At 38.8% G+C, this 24,159-nt stretch overlaps 1 protein-coding gene across 1 annotated transcript; it reads right to left on the bottom strand.

The window, feature by feature from the left end:
• Positions 1 to 18,458: 18,458 nt before the first annotated feature.
• Positions 18,459 to 23,112, bottom strand: SPIN3 (spindlin family member 3). Its single transcript, XM_081223318.1, is given in 4 exon segments — positions 18,459 to 21,579; positions 21,581 to 21,693; positions 21,696 to 22,457; positions 22,813 to 23,112. Coding segments are annotated over 3 exon segments (936 nt in total). The 5' UTR covers positions 22,456 to 22,457; positions 22,813 to 23,112; the 3' UTR covers positions 18,459 to 21,516.
• Positions 23,113 to 24,159: the final 1,047 nt, after the last annotated feature.

Below are 24,159 nucleotides of genomic sequence, written 5' to 3'. Positions count from 1 at the left end.
TACAGAGACCAGCCTAAAGGCACTGGAGAGGCTTCTGGGGAGGCAGAGGTGGGCTGTGGCTAATGGCAGAGGCAAGGACACTGACACCTGAGACCCAATGAAAACATTATTATTACTATTATTTTCATTAGGTTTTGATTCCTTCTATTGTTGGTTCTGCTTTTGTTTTTGTTTTTGTTTTTGTTTTTTTTTTCTCAGTCTTAATTTCTTTTTTTTTTAAATTAGTTTCTGCTTTATAACAAAGTGAATCAGTCATACATATACATCTGTTCCCACATCCCTTCCCTCATGCATCTCCCTCCCTCCCACCCTCCCCATCCCACCCCTCCAGGCGGTCACAAAGCACCGAGCTGATCTCCCTGTGCTCTGCGGCTGCTTCCCACTATCTATCTACCTTACGTTTGGTAGTGTATATATGTGCATGCCTCTCTTTCGCTTTGTCACAGCTTACCCTTCCCCCTCCCCATATCCTCAAGTCCATTCTCAAGTAGGTCTGCGTCTTCATTCCCGTTTTGCCCCTAGGTTCTTCATGACATTTTTTTTTAAATTCCGTATATATGTGTTAGCATACGGTATTTGTCTTTCTCTTTCTGACTAACTTCACTCTGTATGACAGACTCTAGGTCTATCCACCTCATTACAAATAGCTCAGTTTCGTTTCTTTTTATGGCTGAGTAATATTCCATTGTATATATGTGCCACATCTTCTTTATCCATTCATCCGATGATGGACACTTAGGTTGTTTCCAGCTCCGGGCTATTGTGAATAGAGCTGCAATGAACATTTTGGTACATGTCTCTTTTTGAATTATGGTTTTCTCAGGGTATATGCCCAGTAGTGGGATTGCTGGGTCATATGGTAGTTCTATTTGTAGTTTTTTAAGGAACCTCCATACCGTTCTCCATAGTGGCTGTACCAATTCACATTCCCACCAGCAGTGCAAGAGTGTTCCCTTTCTCCACACCCTCTCCAGCATTTATTGTTTCTAGATTTCTTGATGATGGCCATTCTGACTGGTGTGAGATGATATCTCATTGTAGTTTTGATTTGCATTTCTCTAATGATTAATGATGTTGAGCATTCTTTCATGTGTTTGTTGGCAGTCTGTATATCTTCTTTGGAGAAATGCCTATTTAAGTCTTCTGCCCATTTTTGGATTGGGTTGTCTGTTTTTTTGCTATTGAGCTGCATGAGCTGTTTAGAAATTTTGGAGATTAATCCTTTGTCAGTTGCTTCATTTGAAAATATTTTCTCCCATTCTGAGGGTTGTCTTTTGGTCTGCTTTATGGTTTCCTTTGCTGTGCAAAAGCTTTGAAGTTTCATTAGGTCCCATTTGTTTATCTTTGTTTTTATTTCCATTTCTCTAGGAGGTGGGTCCAAAAGGATCTTGCTGTGATTTATGTCATAGAGTGTTCTACCTATGTTTTCCTCTAAGAGTTTGATAGTTTCTGGCCTTACATTTAAGTCTTTAATCCATTTTGAGCTTATTTTTGTGTATGGTGCTAGGGAATGATCTAATCTCAAACTTTTACATGTCCCTGTCCAGTTTTCCCAGCACCACTTATTGAAGAGGCTGTCCTTTCTCCACTGTACATTCCTGCCTCCTTTATCAAAGATAAGTTGGCCATATGTGCGTGGGTTTATCTCTGGGCTTTCTATCCTGATCCACTGATCTATCTTTCTGTTTTTATGCCAGTACCAGACTGTCTTAATTACTGTAGCTTTGTAGTATAGTCTGAAGTCAGGGAGCCTGATTCCTCCAGCTCCGTTTTTCGTTCTCAAGATTGCTTTGGCTATTCGGGGCCTTTTGTTTTTCCAAACAAATTTTGAAATTTTTTGTTCTAGTTCTGTGAAAAATGCCTTTGGTAGTTTGATAGGGATTGCATTGAATCTGTAGATTGCTTTGGGTAGTAGAGTCATTTTCACAATATTGATTCTTCCAATCCAGGAGCATGGTATATCTCTCCATCTATTTGTATCATCTTTAATTTCTTTCATCAGTGTCTTATAGTTTTCTGCATACAGGTCTTTTGTCTCCTTAGGTAGGTTTATTCCTAGATATTTTATTCTTTTTTTGCGATGGTAAATGGGAGTGTTTTCTTGATTTCACTTTCAGATTTTTCATCATTAGTGTACAGGAATGCCAGAGATTTCTGTACATTAATTTTATATCCTGCTACTTTACCAAATTCATTGATTAGCTCTAGTAGTTTTTCGGTAGCATCTTTAGGATTCTCTATGTATAGTATCATGTCATCTGCAAACAGTGACAGCTTTACTTCTTCTTTTCCAATTTGGATTCCTTTTATTTCCTTTTCTTCTCTGATTGCTGTGGCTAAAACTTCCAAAACTATGTTGAATAAGAGTGGTGAGAGTGGGCAGCCTTGTCTTGTTCCTGATCTTAGTGGAAATGGTTTCAGTTTTTCACCATTGAGGACAATGTTGGCTGTGGGTTTGTCATATATGGCCTTTATGATGTTGAGGAAAGATCCCTCTATACCTACTTTCTGCAGGGTTTTTATCATAAATGGGTGTGAATTTTGTCGAAAGCTTTCTCTGCATCTATTGAGATGATCATATGGTTTTTCTCCTTCAACTTGTTAATATGGTGTATTACATTGATTGATTTGCGTATATTGAAGAATCCTTGCATTCCTGGGATAAACCCCACTTGATCATGGTGTATGATCCTTTTAATGTGCTCTTGGATTCTGTTTGCTAGTATTTTGTTGAGGATTTTTGCATCTATGTTCATCAGTGATATTGGCCTGTAGTTTTCTTTCTTTGTGACATCCTTGCCTGGTTTTGGTATCAAGGTGATGTCGGCCTCGTAGAATGAGTTTGGGAGTGTTCCTCCCTCTGCTATATTTTGGAAGAGTTTGAGAAGGATAGGTGTTAGCTCTTCTCTAAATGTTTGATAGAATTCACCTGTGAAGCCATCTGGTCCTGGGCTTTTGTTTGATGGAAGATTTTTAATCACAGTTTCAATTTCAGTGCTTGTGATTGGTCTATTCATATTTTCTATTTCTTCCTGAGTCAGTCTTGGCAGGTTGTGCATTTCTAAGAATTGGTCCATTTCTTCCAGGTTGTCCATTTTATTGGCATAGAGTTGCTTATAGTAATCTCTCATAATCTTTTGTATTTCTGCAGTGTCAGTTGTTACTTCTCCTTTTTCATTTCTAATTCTATTGATTTGAGTCTTCTCCCTTTTTTTCTTGATGAGTCTGGCTAATGGTTTGTCAATTTTGTTTATCTTCTCAAAGAACCAGCTTTTAGTTTGGTTGATCTTTGCTATCGTTTCCTTCATTTCTTTTTCATTTATTTCTGATCTGATCTTTATGATTTCTTTCCTTCTGCTAGCTTTGGGGTATTTTTGTTCTTCTTTCTCTAATTGCTTTAGGTGCAGGGTCAGGTTGTTTACTCGAAATGCTTCCTGTTTCTTAAGGTGGGATTGTATTGCTATAAACTTCCCCCTTAGAACTGCTTTTGCTGCGTCCCATAGGTTTTGGGTCGTCGTGTCTCCATTGTCATTTGTTTCTAGGTATTTTTTAATTTCCTCTTTGATTTCTTCAGTGATCACTTCGTTATTGAGTAGTGTATTGTTTCTGCTTTTGTTTTGTTTTGGTTCTTTGTTGTTGTTGTTGCTGTTGTTTATTTTTATATTTATTTTTACTTAGCCTTTGGGGTTATTTTAACATACTTTATATTTTTGTATATTTCTAGTTTTACTTTCCTTTTCTGCTGTTCTGTGTTCTTTCTTCTTTTTTAATATATTTTTATTTTTTCTTAATATTTCTATTTTTATTTTACTCTTCTTTTGTACTTTTTTTTTCCTTTTTATCTCTTTTAATCATTCTGGTCTGTTTGCTTTACTGTTTTTTTTAAACATCTTTATTGGAGTATAATTGATTTACAATCATGTGTTAGATTCTGCTTTATGACAAAGTGAATCAGTTATACATATACATATGTCCCCATATCTCTTCCCTCTTGCATCTCCCTCCCTCCCACCCTCCCTTTGCCACCCCTCTAGGTGGTCACAAAGCACCGAGCTGATCTCCCTGTGCTATGCGGCTGCTTCCCACTAGCTATGTATTTTACGTTTGGTAGTGTATATATGTCCATGCCACTCTTTCACTTTGTAACAGCTTACCTTTCCCCAACACCATATTCTCAAGTCCATGCTCTAGTAAGTTTGTATTTTTATTCCCGTTTTACCCGTAGGTTCTTCATGTCATTTTTTTTCTTAGATTCCATATATATATGTGTTAGCATACAGTATTTGTTGTTCTCCTTCTGACTTACTTCACTCTGTATGACAGACTCTAGGTCCATCCACATCACTACAAATAACTCAATTTTGTTTCTTTATATGGCTGAGTAATATTCCATTGTATATATGTGCCACAACTTCTTTATCTATTCATCTGTTGATGGACACTTAGGTTGCTTCCATGTCCTGGCTATTGTAAATAGAGCTGCCATGAACATTTTGGTACATGACTCTTTTTGAATTATGGTTTTCTCAGGGTATATGCCCAGTAGTGAGATTGCTGGGTCGTATGGTAGTTCTAGGTGTAGTTTTTTAAGGAGCGTCCATTCTGTTCTCCATAGTGGCTGTATCAATTTACATGCCCACCAACAGTGCAAGAGTGTTCGCTTTTCTCCATGCCCTCTCCAGCATTTATTGTTTCTAGATTTTTTGATGATGGCCATTCTGACTGGTGTGAGAGGATATCTCATTGTAGATTTGATTTCCATTTCTCTAATGATCAGTGATGTTGAGCATTCTTTCACGTGTTTGATGGCAATCCATATATTTTCTTTGTAGCAATGTCTATTTAGGTCTTCTGCCCATTTTTGGATTTGGTTGTTTGTTTTTCTATATTGAGCTGCAGGCGGTGCTTGTAAATTTTGGAGATTAATCCTTTGTCAGTTGCTTCATTTGCCAATATTTTCTCCGACTCTGAGAGTTTTCTTCTACTCTTGTTTATCATTCCTTTTGCTGTGCAAACGCTTTTAAGTTCCATTAGGTTCCATTAGTTTATTTTTGTTTTTATTTCCTTTTCTCTAGGAGGTGGGTCAAAAAGGATCTTGTTGTGGTTTATGTCATAGAGTGTTCTGCCTAGGTTTTCCTCGAACAGCTTGATAGTGTCTGGACTTATATTTAGTTCTTTCATCATTTTGAGTTTATTTGTGTGTGTGGTGTTAGAGAGTGTTCTAATTCCATTCTTTTACATGTAGCTGTCCTGTTTTCCCAGCACCACTTATTGAAGAGGCTGTATTTCTCCACTGTATATTCTTGCCTCCTTTTTCAAAATAAGGTGACCATATGTGCATGGGTTTATCTCTGGGCTTTCTGTCCTGTCCCACTGATCTATATTTCTGTTTTTGTGCCAGTACCATACTGTGTTATTTTTTTAAACGTATTTATTGGAGTATAATTGCTTTACAATGGTGTGTTAGTTTCTGCTTTATAACAAATTGAATCAGTTATACATATACATATGTTCCCATATCTCTTCCCTCTTGTGTCTCCCTCCCTACCATATGACCCAGCAATCCCACTACTGGGCATATACCCTGAGAAAACCATAATTCAAAAAGAGTCATGTACCAAAATGTTCACTGCATCTCTATTTACAATAGCCAGGAAATGGAAGAAACCTAAGTGTCCATCAACAGATGAATGGATAAAGAAGGTGTGGCACATATATACAATGGAATATTAGTCATAAAAAGAAACGAAATTGAGTTATTTGTAGTGAGGTGGATGAACCTAGAGTCTGTCATAAAGAGTGAAATAAGTCAGAAAGAGAAAAACAAATACTGTATGCTATCACATATATATGGAATCTAAGGGGAAAAAATCTCATGAAGAACATAGGGGTAAGACAGGAATAAAGACACACAACTACTAGAACATGGACTTGAGGATATGGGGAGGGGTAAGTGTAAGCTGTTACAAAGTGAGAGAGTGGCATGGACATATATACACTACCAAACGTAAAATAGATAGCTAGTGGGAAGCAGCCGCATAACACAGGGAGATCAGCTAGGTGGTTTGTGACCACCTAGAAGGGTGGGATAGGGAAGGTGGGAGGGAGAGAGACGCAAGAGTGAAGACAAATGGGAACATAAGTATATGTGTAACTGATTCGCTTTGTTTTAAAGCAGAAACTAACACACCACTGTCAAGCAATTATACTCCAATAAAGATGTTAAAAAAACTTACAAAGAGCTCTCAAAATTGAGGAGTAAAAAATAAAAAAATTAAAGCAATCCAGTCCCCCAAAAGGGGAAAAATCATATACATTTCACTGAACAGGACAGAGATGAGAAATAAGGGCATGAAAAGCTGTTCAAGACCATTAATCATTAAGGAAATGGAAATTAAAACCACAATGAAATATCACAACACACCTGTCAGGGAATGGCTAAATAAAAAATAATGACAGGACCTCCCTGGTGGCGCAGTGTTTAAGAATCTGCCTGCCAATGCAGGGTACACGGGTTCCAGCCATGTCTGGGAAGATCCCACATCCCGTGGAGCAACTATGCCCATGCACCACAACTACTGAGCCTGTGCTCTGCAGCCTGTGAGCCACAACTACTGAGCCTGCATTCTAGAGCCCATGAGCCTAGAGCCCTCGCAATAAGAAAAGCCACCACAATGAGAAGCCCACACACCACAATGAAGAGTAGCCCTTGGTCACTGCAGCTAGAGAAAGCCAGGGCAGCAACGAAGACCCCACACAACCAAAACATAAATAATAAAGATAGAATAAATAAATTAAAAAAATAATGACAACATCAAATGCTGGTGTGGCTGTGGAGTAATGAGATCACTCACACATTACCGGTGAGAATGTAAAATGGTACAAATGTCAAATAGTACAAATGGTGTGGAAGTTTCTCAAAAATTTAAAACATACAATTACCATATGACCCAGAAATAGTAATAAAGACCTATGTTCATCAAAAACCTGTAGAGGAATGTTTATAGCAGCTTTATTTGTAATCGTGAACAACTAGAAAACTACCAAGTTGTCATTCAACAGGTATATATTTAAACAAATTGTAGTACATCTATACCATGGAATACTACACATCAATAAAAATGAACAGACTGTTGATATTGAATATTCTGCAGAAAATTACGCTGAGTGAAAAAAAGCCAATACTAAATGATTGCACAGTGTATGATTTCACTTATACGAGTCTTAAGATGACAAAATTATAGAAATAGAAACTAGATTAATGGTTACCAGTGGTTAAGAAATGAATGGGAATAAGAGAGAAGTGGATGTAGCTATTACAGGGCAACATAGGGGACCCTTGTGGTGGTGTAAACATTAAGTAGCCTGACTGTATCAACGTCATTATCCTGGTTGTGATATTTTTTTACAGATTCACAAGATGTCATCATTGTTGGAAACTAGGTAAAGGGGAAAAGCAATCATTCTATATTATTCTAACTACTTTATGAGAATCTACAATTACTTCAAAGTAAAATGTTTAAATTTTTAAAAAGCCAACAAACTAATTAAACACCATTGGACAAAAAAAAAGTGCAGAAGACCTAAAAAGACATTTCTCCAAAGAAGTTATACACATTGCCAACAAACACATGAAATGATGCTCACCATCACTAATTAGAGAAATGTAAATCAAAACTACAATTAGGAATCACCTCACATCAGGCAGAATGACCATCAAAAAGCCTACAAACAATAAATGCTCGAGATCCCTCTTGCACTGTTGGTGGGAATGTAAATTGATACAGCCACTATGGAGAACAGTATGGAGGTTCCTTAAAAAGCTAAAAATAAAACTGCCATATGACCCAGTAATCCCACTAGTGGGCATATTCCCCAAGAAACACATAATTCAAAAAGAGTTATGTACCACAATATTCATTGCAGCTCTATTTCCAATAGCCAGGACATGGAAGGAATGTAAGTTCCCACCGACAGATCAATGGATAAAGAAGATGTGTAACATATATACAATGGAATATTACTCAACCATAAAAAATGAAATTGAGTTATTTGTAGTGAGGTGGGTGGACTTAGAGTCTTTCATACAGAGTGAAGTAAGTCAGAAAGGGAAAAACAAATACAGTATGCTAACACATATATATGGAATCTTTAAAAAAATTGTTTCTGAATAACCTAGGGGCAGGACAGGAATAAAGATGTTGATGTAGAGAATGGACTTCAGGACACCGGAAGGGGGAAGTGTAAGATGGGACGAAGTGAGAGAGTGGCATGTACTAATATATACTCCCAAATGTAAAATAGATAGCTAGTTAGAAGCAGCCGCATAACACAGGGAGATCAGTTTTGTGCTTTGTGACCACCTAGAGGGGTGGGATAGGGAGGGTGGGAGGGAGACACAAATGGGGGGAGATATATGGATATATGTATATGTATAGCTAATTCACTTTTTTATAAAGCAGAAACTGACACACCACTGTAAAGCAATTATACTCCAGAAAAGATGTTAAAAAAAAATCTACAACAAGAAATGTTGGAGAGGGTGTGGAGAAAAGGGAACCCCCTTGCATTGTTGGTGGGTATGTAAGTTGATACAGCCACTATGGAGAACAGTATGCAAGTTCCTTAAAAACTATACATAGAATTACCATATGACCCAGCAATCCCACTACTGGGCAGAAACACTGAGAAAACAGTAATTCAAAAAGAGTCATGTACCACAATGTTCACTGCATCACTCTTTACGATAGCCAGGACATGGAAGCAACCTAAGTGTCCATCGACAGATGAATCGATAAGGAAGATGTGGCTCGTATATACAATGCAATATTACTCAGCCATAAAAGGAAACGAAATTGAGTTATTTTTATTGAGGTGGATGAACCTAGAGTCTGTCATACAGAGTGAAGTAAGTCAGAAAGAGAAAAACAAATACCATATGCTAACACATATATATGGAATCTAAAAAAATAATGATTCTGAAGAACCTAGAGGCAGGACTGGAATAAAGACGGAGACGTAGATTATGGACTTGAGGACACAGGGAAGGGGAAGGGTAAGCTGGGACGAAGTGAGAGAGTGTCATTGACCTATATACACTACAAAATGTAAAATAGATAGCTAGTGGGAAGCAGCTGCATAACAGGGAGATCAGCTCCGTGCTTTGTGCCCAACTAGAGAGGTGGGATAGGGCAGGTGGGAAGGAGGCACAAGAGAGAGGGGATATGGGAATATATGTATATATATAGCTGATTCACTTTCTTATACAGCAGAAACTAAAACAACATTGTAAAACAATTATCCTCCAATAAAGATGTTTAAAAAAAAGAAGAAGAAACAAATATCGTATGCTAAAAAAAATCGTACGGAATCTTAAAAAAATGGTTGTGATGAAGCTTGGTGCAGGATAGGAATAAAGACGCAGTGGTATAAAATGACTGGAGGACACAGGGAGGGGGAAGGGAAAGCTGGGACGAAGTGAAAGAGTAGAATTGACATATCTACACTACCAAATGTAAAATAGAAAGCTAGTGGGAATCAGCTGCAAAGCACAGGGAGATTAGCTGGTGCTTTGTTACCACCTAGAGGGGTGGGATAAGGAGGGTGGGAGGGAGGCGCAAGAGAGAACGTATATGTGGATATATGTATACATATAGCTGGTTCACTTTATTATACAGCAGAAACTAACACAACATTGTTATGCAATTATAGTCCAATAAACATGTTAAAAAAGATATTCCCATTTAAGTGGAAACCAAAAGAAAGCAGAAATAGCTATACTTATATCAGACAAAATAGCCATATTAAGCCAAAAATGGTAACAAGAGGCAAAGCATGTTATTATATAATGATAAAGCGTTCATTTATTAAGAAGACATAAATATCATCAATATATATACACACGACTTTAGAGCACTTGAATATATTAAGCAGATACTAATTTAATGTGAAGGGAGAAATAGACATCAATATAATAATAGTAAGGGACTTCAATACCCTACTTTCATCAATGGCTAGATGATCCAGATTGAAAACCAACAAGGAAACAATTTACTTGAATCATGCATTAGACCAAATGGGCCTGAAAGACATTTATAGAACATTCTATCCAATACAAGAATACACATTCTCTAGTGCACATGGAACATTTTCCAGGATAGGCTATTTGATTGGATACAAAACAAGTCTTAGCAAATGTAATAAGATGAATTCATACCAACTATCTTTTGAAACTAGAAATCAACACAAGAGAAAAGCTGGAAAATATACGAATATGTGGAAATTAAGCAACTCATTGAACAATCAATGGGTCAATGAGAAAACCAACAGTTAAATTTTAAAAGAATCTTCATACAAATAAAATGAAAACACAAAACGCCAGTTGTAAGAAATGCTGAAAAAGCAGTTTTTAGGGGAAGGTTTACAGTGATAAATTCATATATTAAGGAAATAAATCTCAAATAAACAACTTTAAATAATAAGGAACTAGGAAATGAAGAACAAACTACGACCAAAGTTAGCAGAAGGAAGGAAGTTAATGAAGATTAGGAAGATATAAATGAAATAGAGACCAGAAAAACAAGGTAAAAGATCAAGGAAACAAAGCTGGTTTTTCAAAAAGATAAGCAAAACTGATAAACATTTAGGGAGACTGGAGCAAGAGGTTTAGGGGGATGTCAAGAGCCCAGAGTCTGAGTTCCAACTCCACAGCTGATTGGCTATGGGATCTAGGAGCCTGGCTATTTCCCTTCTAATTTTATTCTTGTAGAAAAAGGGAGGCAAACTTCTGGTTTCACAGAGGTGCTGGCAGTATCATCTGAAACAATGGTCATAAGATCATTATTGTCCCCTCAGCTCTCTCCCTCTCCAGTGCTTCTGTAGACCATCAGGGCAAGTTTCTTTCTTCTTGTTTTCAGAGTAAAAGACTCAGAGCCAGTACCACCTCCCTTAGCTAACCAGTTAGTCCAAAAACATGTCCCGATGTTCCAGAAGGAACTTTGGCTGTGCTGGTCAATGTCTACGATATGAAGAGCAATCAGACCACAGAGCTATTGCTCCTGAAAAGCTCACAGAGAAGATATCATTCTGGGGTGACAAGAGGTTGTGGTAAATACTGTAACAGAAGGATGGAAGTTACGTGAGTATAAAGGAGGGAGCAATGTACTATGCTGGGGCATTAAGGAAAGACTTCAGGTGTTTAAGTAAGTCCTGAATAATTGAGCATATTTTCATCCAGCAGAGGAGGTGCATTCCAGGCAGGAGGAACAGCAAGTCAAGTCAAGAGACTTGAAACAACTTGGAATGTTGAAGGAAATGGTCTGCAGCATAAGGAGCAGGAAATAGTATTCAATAATGCAGGAGTAGTAAATAGTCAAGTTGGAAAGAGATAAAAGTGTCAGGTCATGAAGGGACTTGGATGCCAAGCTGAAATTCTTCATTCCGGGTGAATTATGTAATGTAATTATGTCATGTAATTCAGTGGTCCCATTTGTCATGAAAATTATAAATTGCATTTCTTTCATTCTGTGAAGCCATTTACATTGAGGCATTATCAATTTCGGATGGAATACTGATCCAGTAAAATTCATTCCAATACCTGCCTTTCCTTGTCCAGGGTGATAATTTTCAAAATAGTCAACCTTGGGATACCTGTTCTTTTCCCATCCCACAGCTGATGATACTCATGTGTGCAGCACATTCACATTTTAGTGAATAAAGGGAAGAAGGAGGGCAAGAGAAAAGAGATATGAGGATTGGAAGATTGTGAGGCTCTCAATTCTTCCTTCAGCTATCCTGCAATTTCTCAATTCCTCCTTCTCTTCATATGTAGAATGAAATCTCATCAGAAGTAGTCACAATCTCACTCAGGGGAACTGATGCAATCCCAAGTATATGAGGTTTTAGAAAGGAGTGGGCCAAGAATGATATGAATTATTATATGAGTGATTGAGTATGACAGTGTGTGCACAATGATTTGTCTTCTTCAGTGTTTAAGCAAGGGAGATCTTATATCCAAGGAATATATCCATGAGAATCAACAAATATCCATGGAAATCAGTAGCTTGAGTAGACCTGTGTGGGTGGGATGGGTGAGGGCTCTGCAAGGGCATTACTATGCGGGAAGTGACTACTGAGAACCCTGCTGAGGTCATGTTCATCAGAAATATTCTGTGTTCCATACTGAATACTGGTAGAAACACCCAAAACGCTGAATTATAGCATCTGGGTTTGGCTGTGTGTATGTAACATAATAGAGTCTCAGATGAACAAGGGCTCTCTTTCAGTGGCCCTAACTTCCTTCTTTGTGCTTAGTTAACTGAGCTTTGAGCTAGGCTTTGGCTGCCTACATCCTTGATCTCCCTTTGACTAAAGCACTCTCTCTGTGACACTTACCCCATCTACACCATTTGCTTTCTGCTGTATTGTAGGATAAAAAGAGATTTTAAAAATAAACATTTTTCCTTCTAGGTGTTTGCTGTTAGTCTGCTGGTCTCATTCATAACATTGGTGTGGGTGTCAGGAAACCACACTGTCCCTCAAAACCTTTCTAGCTTTAGAGGTATCTTAGAAAGGAAGGAGTTGAGGATGCTCAAACTGGTGGACACATTACTTTGATACAATGAAAAGAATGTCATGGTGGTGTGCAGTTTTATTCAAAGGAGCTGAGAAGCAAAAAAAAAGTCATCTTGGTGATGATATTTGAGATGGAATGTGAATAATTTGTCAGAAAGAGATTTAGTGTGTAGGTAGGTGGCTAAGAAGGAAGGACTTCCATACCACACTTTTCATTTAACTCCTACCTCGTAGTCTCTTTTACTTGTGTTTCCTCATCTCCCAAACCTCTTTGTGGCCCAGGGCTCTGCCCATGATCATATGCTCTTCTCTATGTACACTCATTCCCTACGGTGATCTTGTATACGCCTATGTCTTTAAATACCATTTATACACAGAACCTCCCAAATTTATGTATTCAGCTCAGTGAGACCTCTCTTCTGAACTGCAGACTCATATATTCACTAAGTGCTCAACATCTCCATTTAAATGTCCTAAAAACACCTCAAACTCAATTTTTCCGAAACTGAATTTCTAATCTTCCCTCTACATCCATCCAAACGATAGCCTTCTTCATCTCTGTTGATGGCTACTCCATTCTTCCAGTTGTTTAGTCCAAGAATATTGGAGCCCTCCACGACTCCTCTATTTCTCTCACATTCCACTTCCAATTGGTGAGAAAATCCTGGGGCTTTTCCTTCAAAATATATCCAAGATTCAAATTCTTACCGCCTCCATTACCTTTCAGATATTGTCAGTTCACATCTGGGTTCCCACAATACCCTAACTAGTTTCACTGATTCCATACTTTTTCCTCTATAGTCTGTGCTCAAAACATCAGAGAGATACTTTAAAAAAGCATGTCAGGTCAACTATCTGCTCAAAATCTGCAATGGCTCTGTGGACATGGAGATGCAACACCCAGGTTCCCTTTCATTGACACACTTATTACCCCAGCTTCAGCTGTCATCCCTGTTTAAGGATTGCATTAGTTGCAGAGAGCAGCCTTGTCCAAGGTCATGTCCTTTCCCAGGGTAGCCTATATTCAGTGATTGATCAGTGTATGCTTTTGTGGCTGACACTGTCATTGAGTATCAGAGCTTGACTTCTCCCTTGTTTCTTCTTCTTCTTCCCCATTTCCTCCATAGATATTGACCCCAAAGGCATTGCTTAATAAATTTTCTGAAGTATTAACTTTGTTTTACATCTGCTTCCTGGGGAACTCAACCTGTGACAGGCTCTTCACTTCATACAGAGTTCCTACAATGCATTACAGGGCCTTATATGATTTAGTCCCTTATTACCTCTCTGACTTCACCTATGTCGCTCACCCGCACTTTTGTAGCTATAGACAAAGTAGCGTCCTTGGTCTCTGAACATACCAATAACACACCTACATTAGGGCCTTTCCTCTAGCAGTTCCTTTTACTATGAATGCTCTCTCTAGCTACATGCTTGGCTAACTCCTTCACTCCTCATTACTTTGCTCAAATATCACCTTCCCCATGAAATCTATCCTAATCTCCCTATTTAATGTTGCATCCCATCACTCCTCTCACCTCTTACCCTTTTCTAATTTTCGTTTTGTTCAAACAGAACAAATTGTTCACAATGTCACTTTCTGACATCCCATATAATTTATTTACTTATTATTTTTATTGTTTATTGCCAGCTTCCTCTTGTTTGCATGTAAGCTCCATGAGAACAGAGATCATTGACTGTTTTGTTTACTGAAATATTCCAAGTTCCTAGTTACAGTGCCTGGAAAAAAATAGATACTAAATAAATTTGTTGAATGAATGAAGTAGATTTAAGAGTAAGAACAAAGTCTGTGTTGAGAAAAGGTGATAGAGATGAAAGAATAGGAAGACCACAGCTGTAAATCACTTTGATTTCTCCCTTGGTGTTCTTGCTTTTTTCCCATTTCTTTAGGCAAATGTTAGCAAAAATAATAATTATTGATAGAACAGCACTTGGCATCAGGAGACCTAGGTTCATGTCCAGTATTGTTACTAGCTGTGTGACCCTTGCATCTATATTTATTTATTTATTTACTTGTTTATTTATTTATTCATTTTTAACATCTTTATTGTAGTATAATTGCTTTACAATGTTGTGTTAGTTTTTTCTGTATTACAAAGTGAATCAGCTATATGTATACATATATCCCCATAACCCCTCCCTCTCGTGCCTCCCTCTCACCCTCCTTATCCCAACCCTCTAGGTGGTCACAAAGCAGTGAGCTAATCTCCCTGTGCTATGCAGCTGCTTCCCACTAGCTATCTATTTTACATCTATGACCCTTGTATCTTTTTTCTCTCTAAGCTTGATTTCCTAATCTGTAAAATGGAAATAGTAACACTTAGTTCCCAGTATGCTGTGAAGATTAAGATATTCCTGGCACATACTAGGTGTTCAATAAATGTTTTTTGCCATTCTACCACCCTCCAAAGATGAATGATATAAACTAAATGGCTGAAATGTAGTGTGTATTTGGAACTGTAACCACAAAAATAAGTTTACACATTCACTACATTATGTATGGGCTTCAACTTTAACTCTGTGCTGTGGATCTGCATCATAAATTTGGGGTTGGGGAAGAAATCCACCCCGTTTCCATTTATTCATTGACTTTTAGCCCCTTTACTTCATCTCCAGGATCAGGGTAACAATTGAAATAATGCACAGACATGATGTCTGTAATGTTCTTTGACCTCCACAAAGAGACAAAAATACCAGAAAACAACAGTAACATAGTTAGTCAGCTGTATAGAACAGTAGAGAAAAATCATGAACCATAGGTCTCAGTATTAAACACATGACTGCATTAATAACCATGAATAAATTATTTCAGCTATCCTAGCCTTTCAACTTGTTTTTCTCTCTAGATCACTCCTCCTTCAAACTGTTGCATGGGCTAGCTTCTCATCATTCAGTTATCTGTTCAAATATCCACTCAGGACTTTTTCTGACAAGCTCTAGCTGAAATAGCTCCCTTATTTCAGTTACTTTCTATCCCACTGCTTTGCTTTATTATTGTCATACGTTATCACTCCCAGAAATTATATAGGTTATTTGTCTACATCTTTGCTGTCTTTCCCCCACTATGAGAATCTAAGCTCACTAAAAGTATGGACCTTATCTATTTCCTTCTTCACTATTAGCCAAGTCCAACAAAAAGCATTTGAATAAATGAGTGATTGAATCTACAAAATAGAATAACTTCCTGCCCTCTTAACCATCCAGGAATGCTATGAAGATTTATCAGCTCTCTGGGAAAGTTCTTAGTAGGAAAGGAAGGAGCTATACACATCTAAAGAATTATTTAAAGTCACATTTCAGTAATAGAATTTCTGGACTATATTCACTAGTTAAATGTCACTGTACATTGCTAAATATAAATGTTTACTAAAAGAATGTGGGCTGTAGCCTCTTGGAAACTAGATGGAATTCATTTTTATTAAGTACCTGCACTGCACTATTATATGATAAGGATATAGCTTCTCATTTAGTTCTCAACAGAACCAAGTAAGGTAAGGATTATTACCTGCAATAGTAGGCTTAAAAAGATTAAGTCACTAGAGCCGAATCACAGAGCTAGTGGAGCCTGGAATTATGCCCATTCTATTGATCTCATTGTTTCTCCTACTCTATACTATTTTGGATCCCTCAGATCTAGGCTTCTTAGGCAAAGTTCAAGCATACTATATCAATAGTGGAAACTGGCCTATCTGAAAACTGTGAGGAAAGAAAATGGAGCTTTCTTACCTTAGTTATTGGTTGTCTGAAATCCTAGTTGAAAGAGATCTGAGAATTTGGAAACTTGTAGGATTAGAAAAGCCAAGTTCTTTACCTCAAACTAAGCTTTGTGAGAGCAAGGGCAAGGAGATAGACTTACAAGGAAATAAGATTGGGGTCAAGAAAATCCTAATTTCCTAGGCCAGTTTTTCCCAAACAGTATTGATGATAATGATAAGAATCACTTGGAATGTCTGGTCGAGGTTTTCCAGGTCCCCCTACTCCCCTGCCAAGAGATTTTGATTTGTTAAAACTAAGGTGAGGTTCAGGAGCATATATTTTAGCAAGCAGTGATGTAAATTTATTATCAGGTAATTTAAGGAAATAACGATTCTGGCTTCACTCGATTGACACCTACAATTCAGTGATTCTCAATATGGGATGCCAGGACCAGAAGTATCAGTCTCCTGTGTGAACTTGTTAGAATACATAAATCCTTGGACCCCACACTAGACTTACTGAATCAGAATTTCTGTTGGTGGGCACCAGCAATCTGCAGTTTAACAATCTCTTCAGGTGATTCTAATATGTGCTAAAGTTTGAGAACTACTATATTAAAGGGACTCCAATCCTGGCCAACGGCAAAAACTCATTATTTAAACCCAGAACAACTTCTAGACACAAGAAATGGCATAAGATGAAGCAGAAAGTTAAAGCTGTTCATCCCCAAGAAAGTGCATCCACCCAAGATATGTCTCCAAGGGAGACCCTCTTAGAGAACAAAAAAGAGACTGGCTGACGAGAGGACTCATTCTACTGCCAGGGCAGAGTCCTTGTCTAACAGATTATGAAATATGCTTTGAACCAGAAACTACTGTGTATTGCTTCCTGTTTCCTCCCTTCTTTCAAATGGTAGTTTTTATTATACTTCTCTGGTTATTTCTTCACAATTATATATGGGGTATGTTGGGGTGAAGGTTAGTTTGTAATTTAACTACAGGTGACAAGACTGCTAGGATGATGGATCTGAAGATGTCTGCATATCAACTAGAGATCCTAAACTTAATGTTAAATGTAGTAACTGGATAAGACTTTAGGTGTTTCCCCTTTGAAGACATAAATTTACTACATGTAGGTGTGAAAATTTTTGAAAGTGGATATGTGGGAAGAAAGGTGTTCATGGATGCTCACTACCCAAAGGAAGAAGCTATACTAGACATTTGTGATTGGTTCATGGCATTCACTCCTCATGCCCTTGATTTCACTAGGAATCCATCTGGTTCTAGGGAGATATATTTTAGGGTTTAGGGATGGAACACATGCCCTGGCTAAGCCAATCAGTGCATTTCATCCATGGGACTTCAGTGGTCTAGGTATGTGACGTAAGCCAGTTCAGAATGCATCACAGGACATAGATTATTTAACTTTCTCTAAACTGGAACTGCTGTGGCCTGGACATGATGGTCTAATTTTGCTACCATGAGGAAAGGCAGCCTGAGAATGGAACTGAAATACTGAAGAGGGAAACTCGTAACGAATCACAGACACTGAGCCTGAGCCCCAATCAAACCGTGCCAGAAGCCCATCTAACTTCTGGATTATTTTAGTTACATGAATCAATAATGCTTGGTAACTGTTTAAACATGTTTAACAGGGGTTTCTTGTTATATGCAGAAAAGCATTCTGTCATAAAAGGCAAACAAATTTGCATATGGCAGTAGATGTCAGTGTAAGTTGGAATAAAAAAATGATTGTTCATTTCAATTTTGAATAACTGATTATAGTACCTTAACTTTTTCCACAGCTTCAGTTTATAGTTGATTCCCCCTTTAACTTCCCTCAACAAAAATATACTGGCCTCAAGGAGTTCCTTCCACAAAATCGATCATGTTTACATAAATTTCACATTCTACTGGTAAGAAAAATTTACCTGGCAGAAATTTTTGGTTTGCAGGGACATGTAAGTTTTCATTAAACTAGGTTGGGATATGGAAGTCTGAATTAATCATACCTCCTTCCCTTCCAGATTCTGAGCCAACTAAAAAATATACACAGTAATCAAAGAGGGATTAAAATACCAGCTTTAATATATTGTTAAATGAAAAAGCAAAATTCATAACAGCATGTGTAGTATGCCACAATTTGTATAAAAATCTGATATACACATATATAATATACTTGTAAATACGTGGATTATCTCCAGAAAAATACATAGTAACTGGTAAGAGTAGTTATCTTTGGAAATTGGCGCTGAGGTCAGGGGTGGGAACAAAGGAAGGAGACTTACTTTATACTGTATATCCTTTTGTACTGTTTGATTTTTACCAGAGGTGTGTGTTTTTGTCCAAAAATGATTTATAAGTTAAAAATTTTTAAAGAATAAAAATAGATACCAGCTTTATTGCTGATAGGTCTGGACTGGAGAACACGTTTTGGACCTAAGCCTGAAATGAACTTTTACCCCAAGTGTAAAGACACTGGATCCCCCACCCCAGAGGGTGAGAGAGGTCTACAGATTAGATGTTTACCCAGCCATGTAGTGAAGGACTGTAGTCTTTTCCATATCTTTCTGTGAGAAATGAGCTCAAGAGCCAAGAGGGCCCTAAGTTGCATATCCATAATAACCCTTTTCTCAAGTTCACCAAGTTATTTCTCCTCCCATTTGGGTAGAAATTTTCTTCCAAATATTTTTGAGAGGTACAAGTCCTTTTGTTTCTTGGCCAGGAACATGGAGAGAGGCAGAGGATACAGCCTATCATACCTTTGGACATTTCTGTCCACATTGTCAACACCCAAGACAAACAGGGCTTGGCTGTCCCTTTCGGGGAAGACCAGCAGTATCTTAGGAATGTCCTGCTCCCTCTTGTGTAAGACTGGTGAGCAGTTCTGCTTTTGCCCCAGAAGGCTCTGAAATAAGTCAAACTAAAACAGCAATTAAATTAACTCTAAGGCTACATTACACCCCAGGTTGAAAATTCACTCACTATTTTATCCCTAATTTATAATTATGTCCGGCCACATTATCTGACATAGCTTACAAAGATTATACAATAAGCCCTAAAGATAGCATTAAAATACTACAAGTAATACAATGTCAACAACATAATGTAAATGCCTTAATTTGAACTGTATGAAAATCACACCAACTATTAAACTCCAAGGGAAAAATGAATGCCCCCAATTAAATTTCTATTTTAAAGTCCAAAGGAAATAAAGTCCAAAATTCTGCCTTCCCCAATTTCTTGGTTTTTCTGATGTCAGCCATACAGATCTCACAAAGATGTCTGGACAGCTATGGGGTTCCTTCACCAGCTGTAGCCTGGGCTGTCTTCCTCTTGATTTGGTATAGTTCCTTCAGAACTTCAGGAGTTGAATTAATCTAACCCCACAATTGCATGTCATACATATATGTCATACATTAAGAGTCCACAGGGTCAACAGGACATAAGATTATCACAGTGTCAGCCTCATATCCCAAAACTTAGCAAGCACACTAATCCTCAGCCTCTAAAACAGATATCTCAAGCAAATTTATGTCCCCACGACTTAGTAAATAGGGTAATACAGACCCACATTGCTGTCGTCAGTCAAATATCTGAGCAGAGACTTGTGGCATCAAAAGGAAGAAACATAGACAGAGAAAACATGGGAGAAGAGAATACTTTCTTGGTTTCATCCTCAGCAGGATGCCAGTCTGTCTGTGCCAGTAGTCTGGACTCCATGATCTGTGAACTTAAACTAATTTGGAAGATATTTCCCAAGTGGTTGATTGTACTGTCATGAGTCCCAGCCCCAAATATGCAGAAGTCCATGGCCTGTCTGTTACTGCTAATGGAGCTTCTATCAGAAACCCAGTGAGAATGCATTGGCTTTGGCCGGGTGCTTCTCTCCAAAACCCTGCTTATTTTTCAACCTTTTCTTTCCTAGTTAACTTTCCAAAGTTAACCTTCACTAATGCCTTCAATAATGGAAGGTACAAGGCCCACTCCATTACATATTTTTCTGCTGAAGTAGGTCTTACCCTTATCTGCCCATGAGTTTCTTAGGTCCAGCCAAGAAACAGGATAAAGTTGAAAAACAAAACACTAACAAATATCTATTAGATTTCTATCTACCAATGACAGCATTTAAAACATTATTAAGCACTTAGAACATCATTAAGTCTATTGATCATCTAGCACTGATTCTAATCTCTGTGTTCCTCAATCCTGTTAGGACACCAGAATAAATGAGCTCACCAGTTCCTACAAGGAAGCAAAGCCTATTTTCAGCTTTTCTTAGTTCTAGCAAGTGCATTGCCCACCTCATATGCTGGGACTCAGAAGTCTTCTAAGAATCAAATGAAAACCTAATTTAAAATTTTTCAAAGCATCCCTCTTGGTATAGGAGAGAAATCTGTATCTCAGCCTGATTCCAGATTTTTGCTCCTTTATATTGAGGTCCTAGACAGATCTGCCAACCCTTGCCAAACCTGGCAATTTATCCTGTGACTGAGGACTAGAGCTAGAGCCCAGCCTAATGCTCTATTGGGCTGGCAAAACCCAATTGTGCTAAAGTCTGCCTGCACAGCCTTTGTCTGTAAAAACCCATTCCTTGTCTGCAGGTACCAGCCAGAGCTATTGTAGACAACAGAAATCCTAATGCCATTAATGACCAACCATGATTTCTCCACTTGCGGTTTGGTTCCCAAATGCTTGCCCTCTTAACAATTTTGTAAGGTTTCTCAGCCTATGCTTATGTACTAAAATGCAAAATAATTACCCTCTTAATTTCCAAACCAAGTTTAGTAATAGGTACAAGAATCAGAAAGGGAACAAAATATTAGCCTTACTTTCAGTACAGTTAGAATTTAAAATGCAACTTAGACAGAAGACCAAAATAAGCTTCCCATTCCTCCTCATATTAGACTTTTGAAGGGGAGGGGTTGAATTGCAAAGACACTAACCCAGCCAGCCCTAAGGGGAGGGTTGAATTGGAAAGAAATTTACCCAGCCAGCCACATTGAATATCTCAGGAAGCTTCACACTTCAGTGAGTGCAGATTGTCCAAATGCCCAAAAGAATGAGGCAAGAGGTGTTCAGCTACTTTAGCCTATTAACACCACCCAAGATAAAAATATGGGCCAATGGATGTCAGACTTTACCCCTCTCACTAATTAGATAAGTCAATCATTCTTCTGTGGGGAGGAACCAGTAAAACGGTTGGAGATAAAGGCAAAAGGTTTCGTCAAAAAATGTCTGAGAGGGTGGAAGTTCCAATTTTTTGCCAGACTAAAGTGTGAAAAAGGGGGGAGAATATGGTTCTTACAAACTGTAAAGCAATCAAGACTTCTTGTGTGTTCAGATTTTACAAACAGTCTCATATATTTGGCAAATTTCAAAATGACCTCTAAGATGTTTTTACCAAATCATAGACATAGATATGGAAATCATCATCAAATTTGATGAAGTACACAGAGGGTTTTGCTTCCACCTGATGAATGACCATGCCAGTTCTCTTGGAGCCATCCTCCTTGGCATATTCCACCTGTTTGCCTACTAGGCTGTCTATGACTTCTCCTGGCTCCCTCTCTGCGAGAGGAGAATCATTGGAATCTGCAAGGATGTGTAGGTCACCGTCTTTATAATCATCTAAGAGCTGGTACATATATAATACAGGATCTTTCTCATAGGTAATGTAAAACCATGTGTTCATGACAGGTGCCTGAGCTAAGACCATCCCCCTCCATTCATTTTTGGAACCTTCTTCTGTCTCAAAAATATGTTCCACTGCTTTGCCAATCATAATTTCTGTTAAGTGTGTATCACTGATTCTAGATGATGCAACTCTATTAGGAAGGATTTCAAGTGATGACACTCTTTCATCTCTGTGAAGTTCTAATCCATAAACACAGTCAAATCCATCATATTTGATAAGATACAGAGAGGGATTTACAGGTACCTGATCCAGAACGGTTCCCTTCCACTGTGTTAGAGGTTCATCTCCGTCTTTCCATCCGTGCCGAATTCTGCAGCCTACGATGTTCCTCCGATGCTGGGAAGTGGGTCTACTCCTATGCTTCTTGTGTGCAGCCTTTCTCTTCATCACGGTCACAGACAAACTGGCATGTCCTGCGCCTGTCCTGGACCGCTGCCCTGCAGCTGCTTTTCTGAGCGGGGTCTTCATGCCTGCGTGGAGCACAGTAGCAAGGAGGACCAAGAAAGGAAATCAACAAAAATAAATTCAATGCATGACACGATGAACTTTTTCTCCTAATTAGTGCATTCTGTGCACCCACGCCTAAGTTTTTCCCGAAAGCTATGCAGAAAGGCTGGAAATCAAGGCATTCTGGCTGCGTGCCTGCAGTAACCTTCCTCCCCAGCTAGTTCAGACTATGCTAGCGCGAAGGAGTTGCGGTTACAGTCAGAGAAATAGGGGGCACACCCCCTATTCCTCCCGCCCTGCTTCCAACACTGTCCAGGCCAGGGGGCACAGATTCCCCCAGGCCGGGGATAGCGGGTCTCGCGTGCCCAAATCGGGCACCTCGCTGCTGCCTCCGCGGTGAGCCTGTGTCAAAGGAGGACCAGCAGACGACGAGCCAGGTGCTTGCAAGAGCTGAGAGGGAGGATCCTTAGAAGAGCGTGTCAAGTGGGCTGCTGGACAGGCAAACAGGATGGCGGCAGTGTCTCCAGCACTCGGCTCGCGGGCCCTCCGCTCCCTGTTGGCAGCAGCGGCCCCTCTGCCACATCAGGTTCCCACCAGCCGCTGCAGTCGCCGCAGTCTCCTCCCTCTTTTCCGTAGAGCACAGCTTCCGGCCAGGAGAGAAGCCTCCCCTTCCTGCCCAGCAAAGCACCCCCCGCACCTCGCCCGCCAACCCTCTTGTCCGTCCCTGCCCTGGATCTGGGAGGCGCTCTTTGGTTCCTTGCCCCGCCCCTTTCCCAAAATCTGGAGCCGCCTGGCCAACAAATCCCCTCGCCAACCGCCTTGCGCCCCCTCTTCAGTTCTGTGTCCCCCAGTCTCCCCACCCCCACCCTAATCCTTACCTCAGTACCCCTGACCCATCTGCTTTTCATCCTCCAGGAATCTGCCTTTTTCTTTCCCCCTGTCATTCTGGAGTTATTCTTTATATACAGAAACCTGCCTTTTCTGTCATTTAAGGGAATTTGAGGTAGGAGAGAAATGCACTAGTGCTCAGTCTAACATCTTGACCCAATCTCTCGGTAATTTTTACTGACTTGTACTCCTGGACTTGTTGAGGATAATTTTCTTTTTTTTTCACTGATTGCAGAGGAATTGTATGGGCAAGGTGGGCACGGTGTACAGTTTAGCAAATTGACATGAAGAAGAAAATAATCAACTATAAACCCACCTCCCATTCCACAGGGCTCATAGCCAAATATTAACACTTTCCATTGCCTTTTTAATATGCACTTACAAAGCTGGGATAATTTTGCATGTGCATTTTCATGGCATGCCCTTTTCCATATAGAATAAGTGTTTAATCAGGTTATTAGATATTGTCTGAAACATGTTTTGTAGTGGCTTCACTAAAATCAGCACAAGGATATTTTCACAGTGTAACCGTTCCCTCCCACCTTCACATGTTTAGTTTTTTAAAAAAATACTTATAAAATGATGCTTGCATACGAATGATTAATCTGTTCTTTTGAACAGAATAATCTAGATGCAAACTTATAATCAAAACATTATTACAATTATAACAAGAATTTAGTATTTCAACACTGTGAGATCATAAATTTATGGAGAAAGACTTATTTTAGAAGAGATTCAAACATTTTTGTTTTCATTACAGCCATCGTAGTGGGTGTGAAGTAGTACCTCATTGTGTTTTTTTTTTTTTTACATTTTATTGGAGTATAATTGCTTTAC

The sequence above is a fragment of the Mesoplodon bidens genome (genome assembly GCF_964165515.1).
Source record: "Mesoplodon bidens genome assembly, chromosome: X".
NCBI classification, from domain to species: Eukaryota; Metazoa; Chordata; class Mammalia; order Artiodactyla; family Ziphiidae; genus Mesoplodon; species Mesoplodon bidens.
This window is presented reverse-complemented; position numbering and strand designations above follow the sequence as displayed.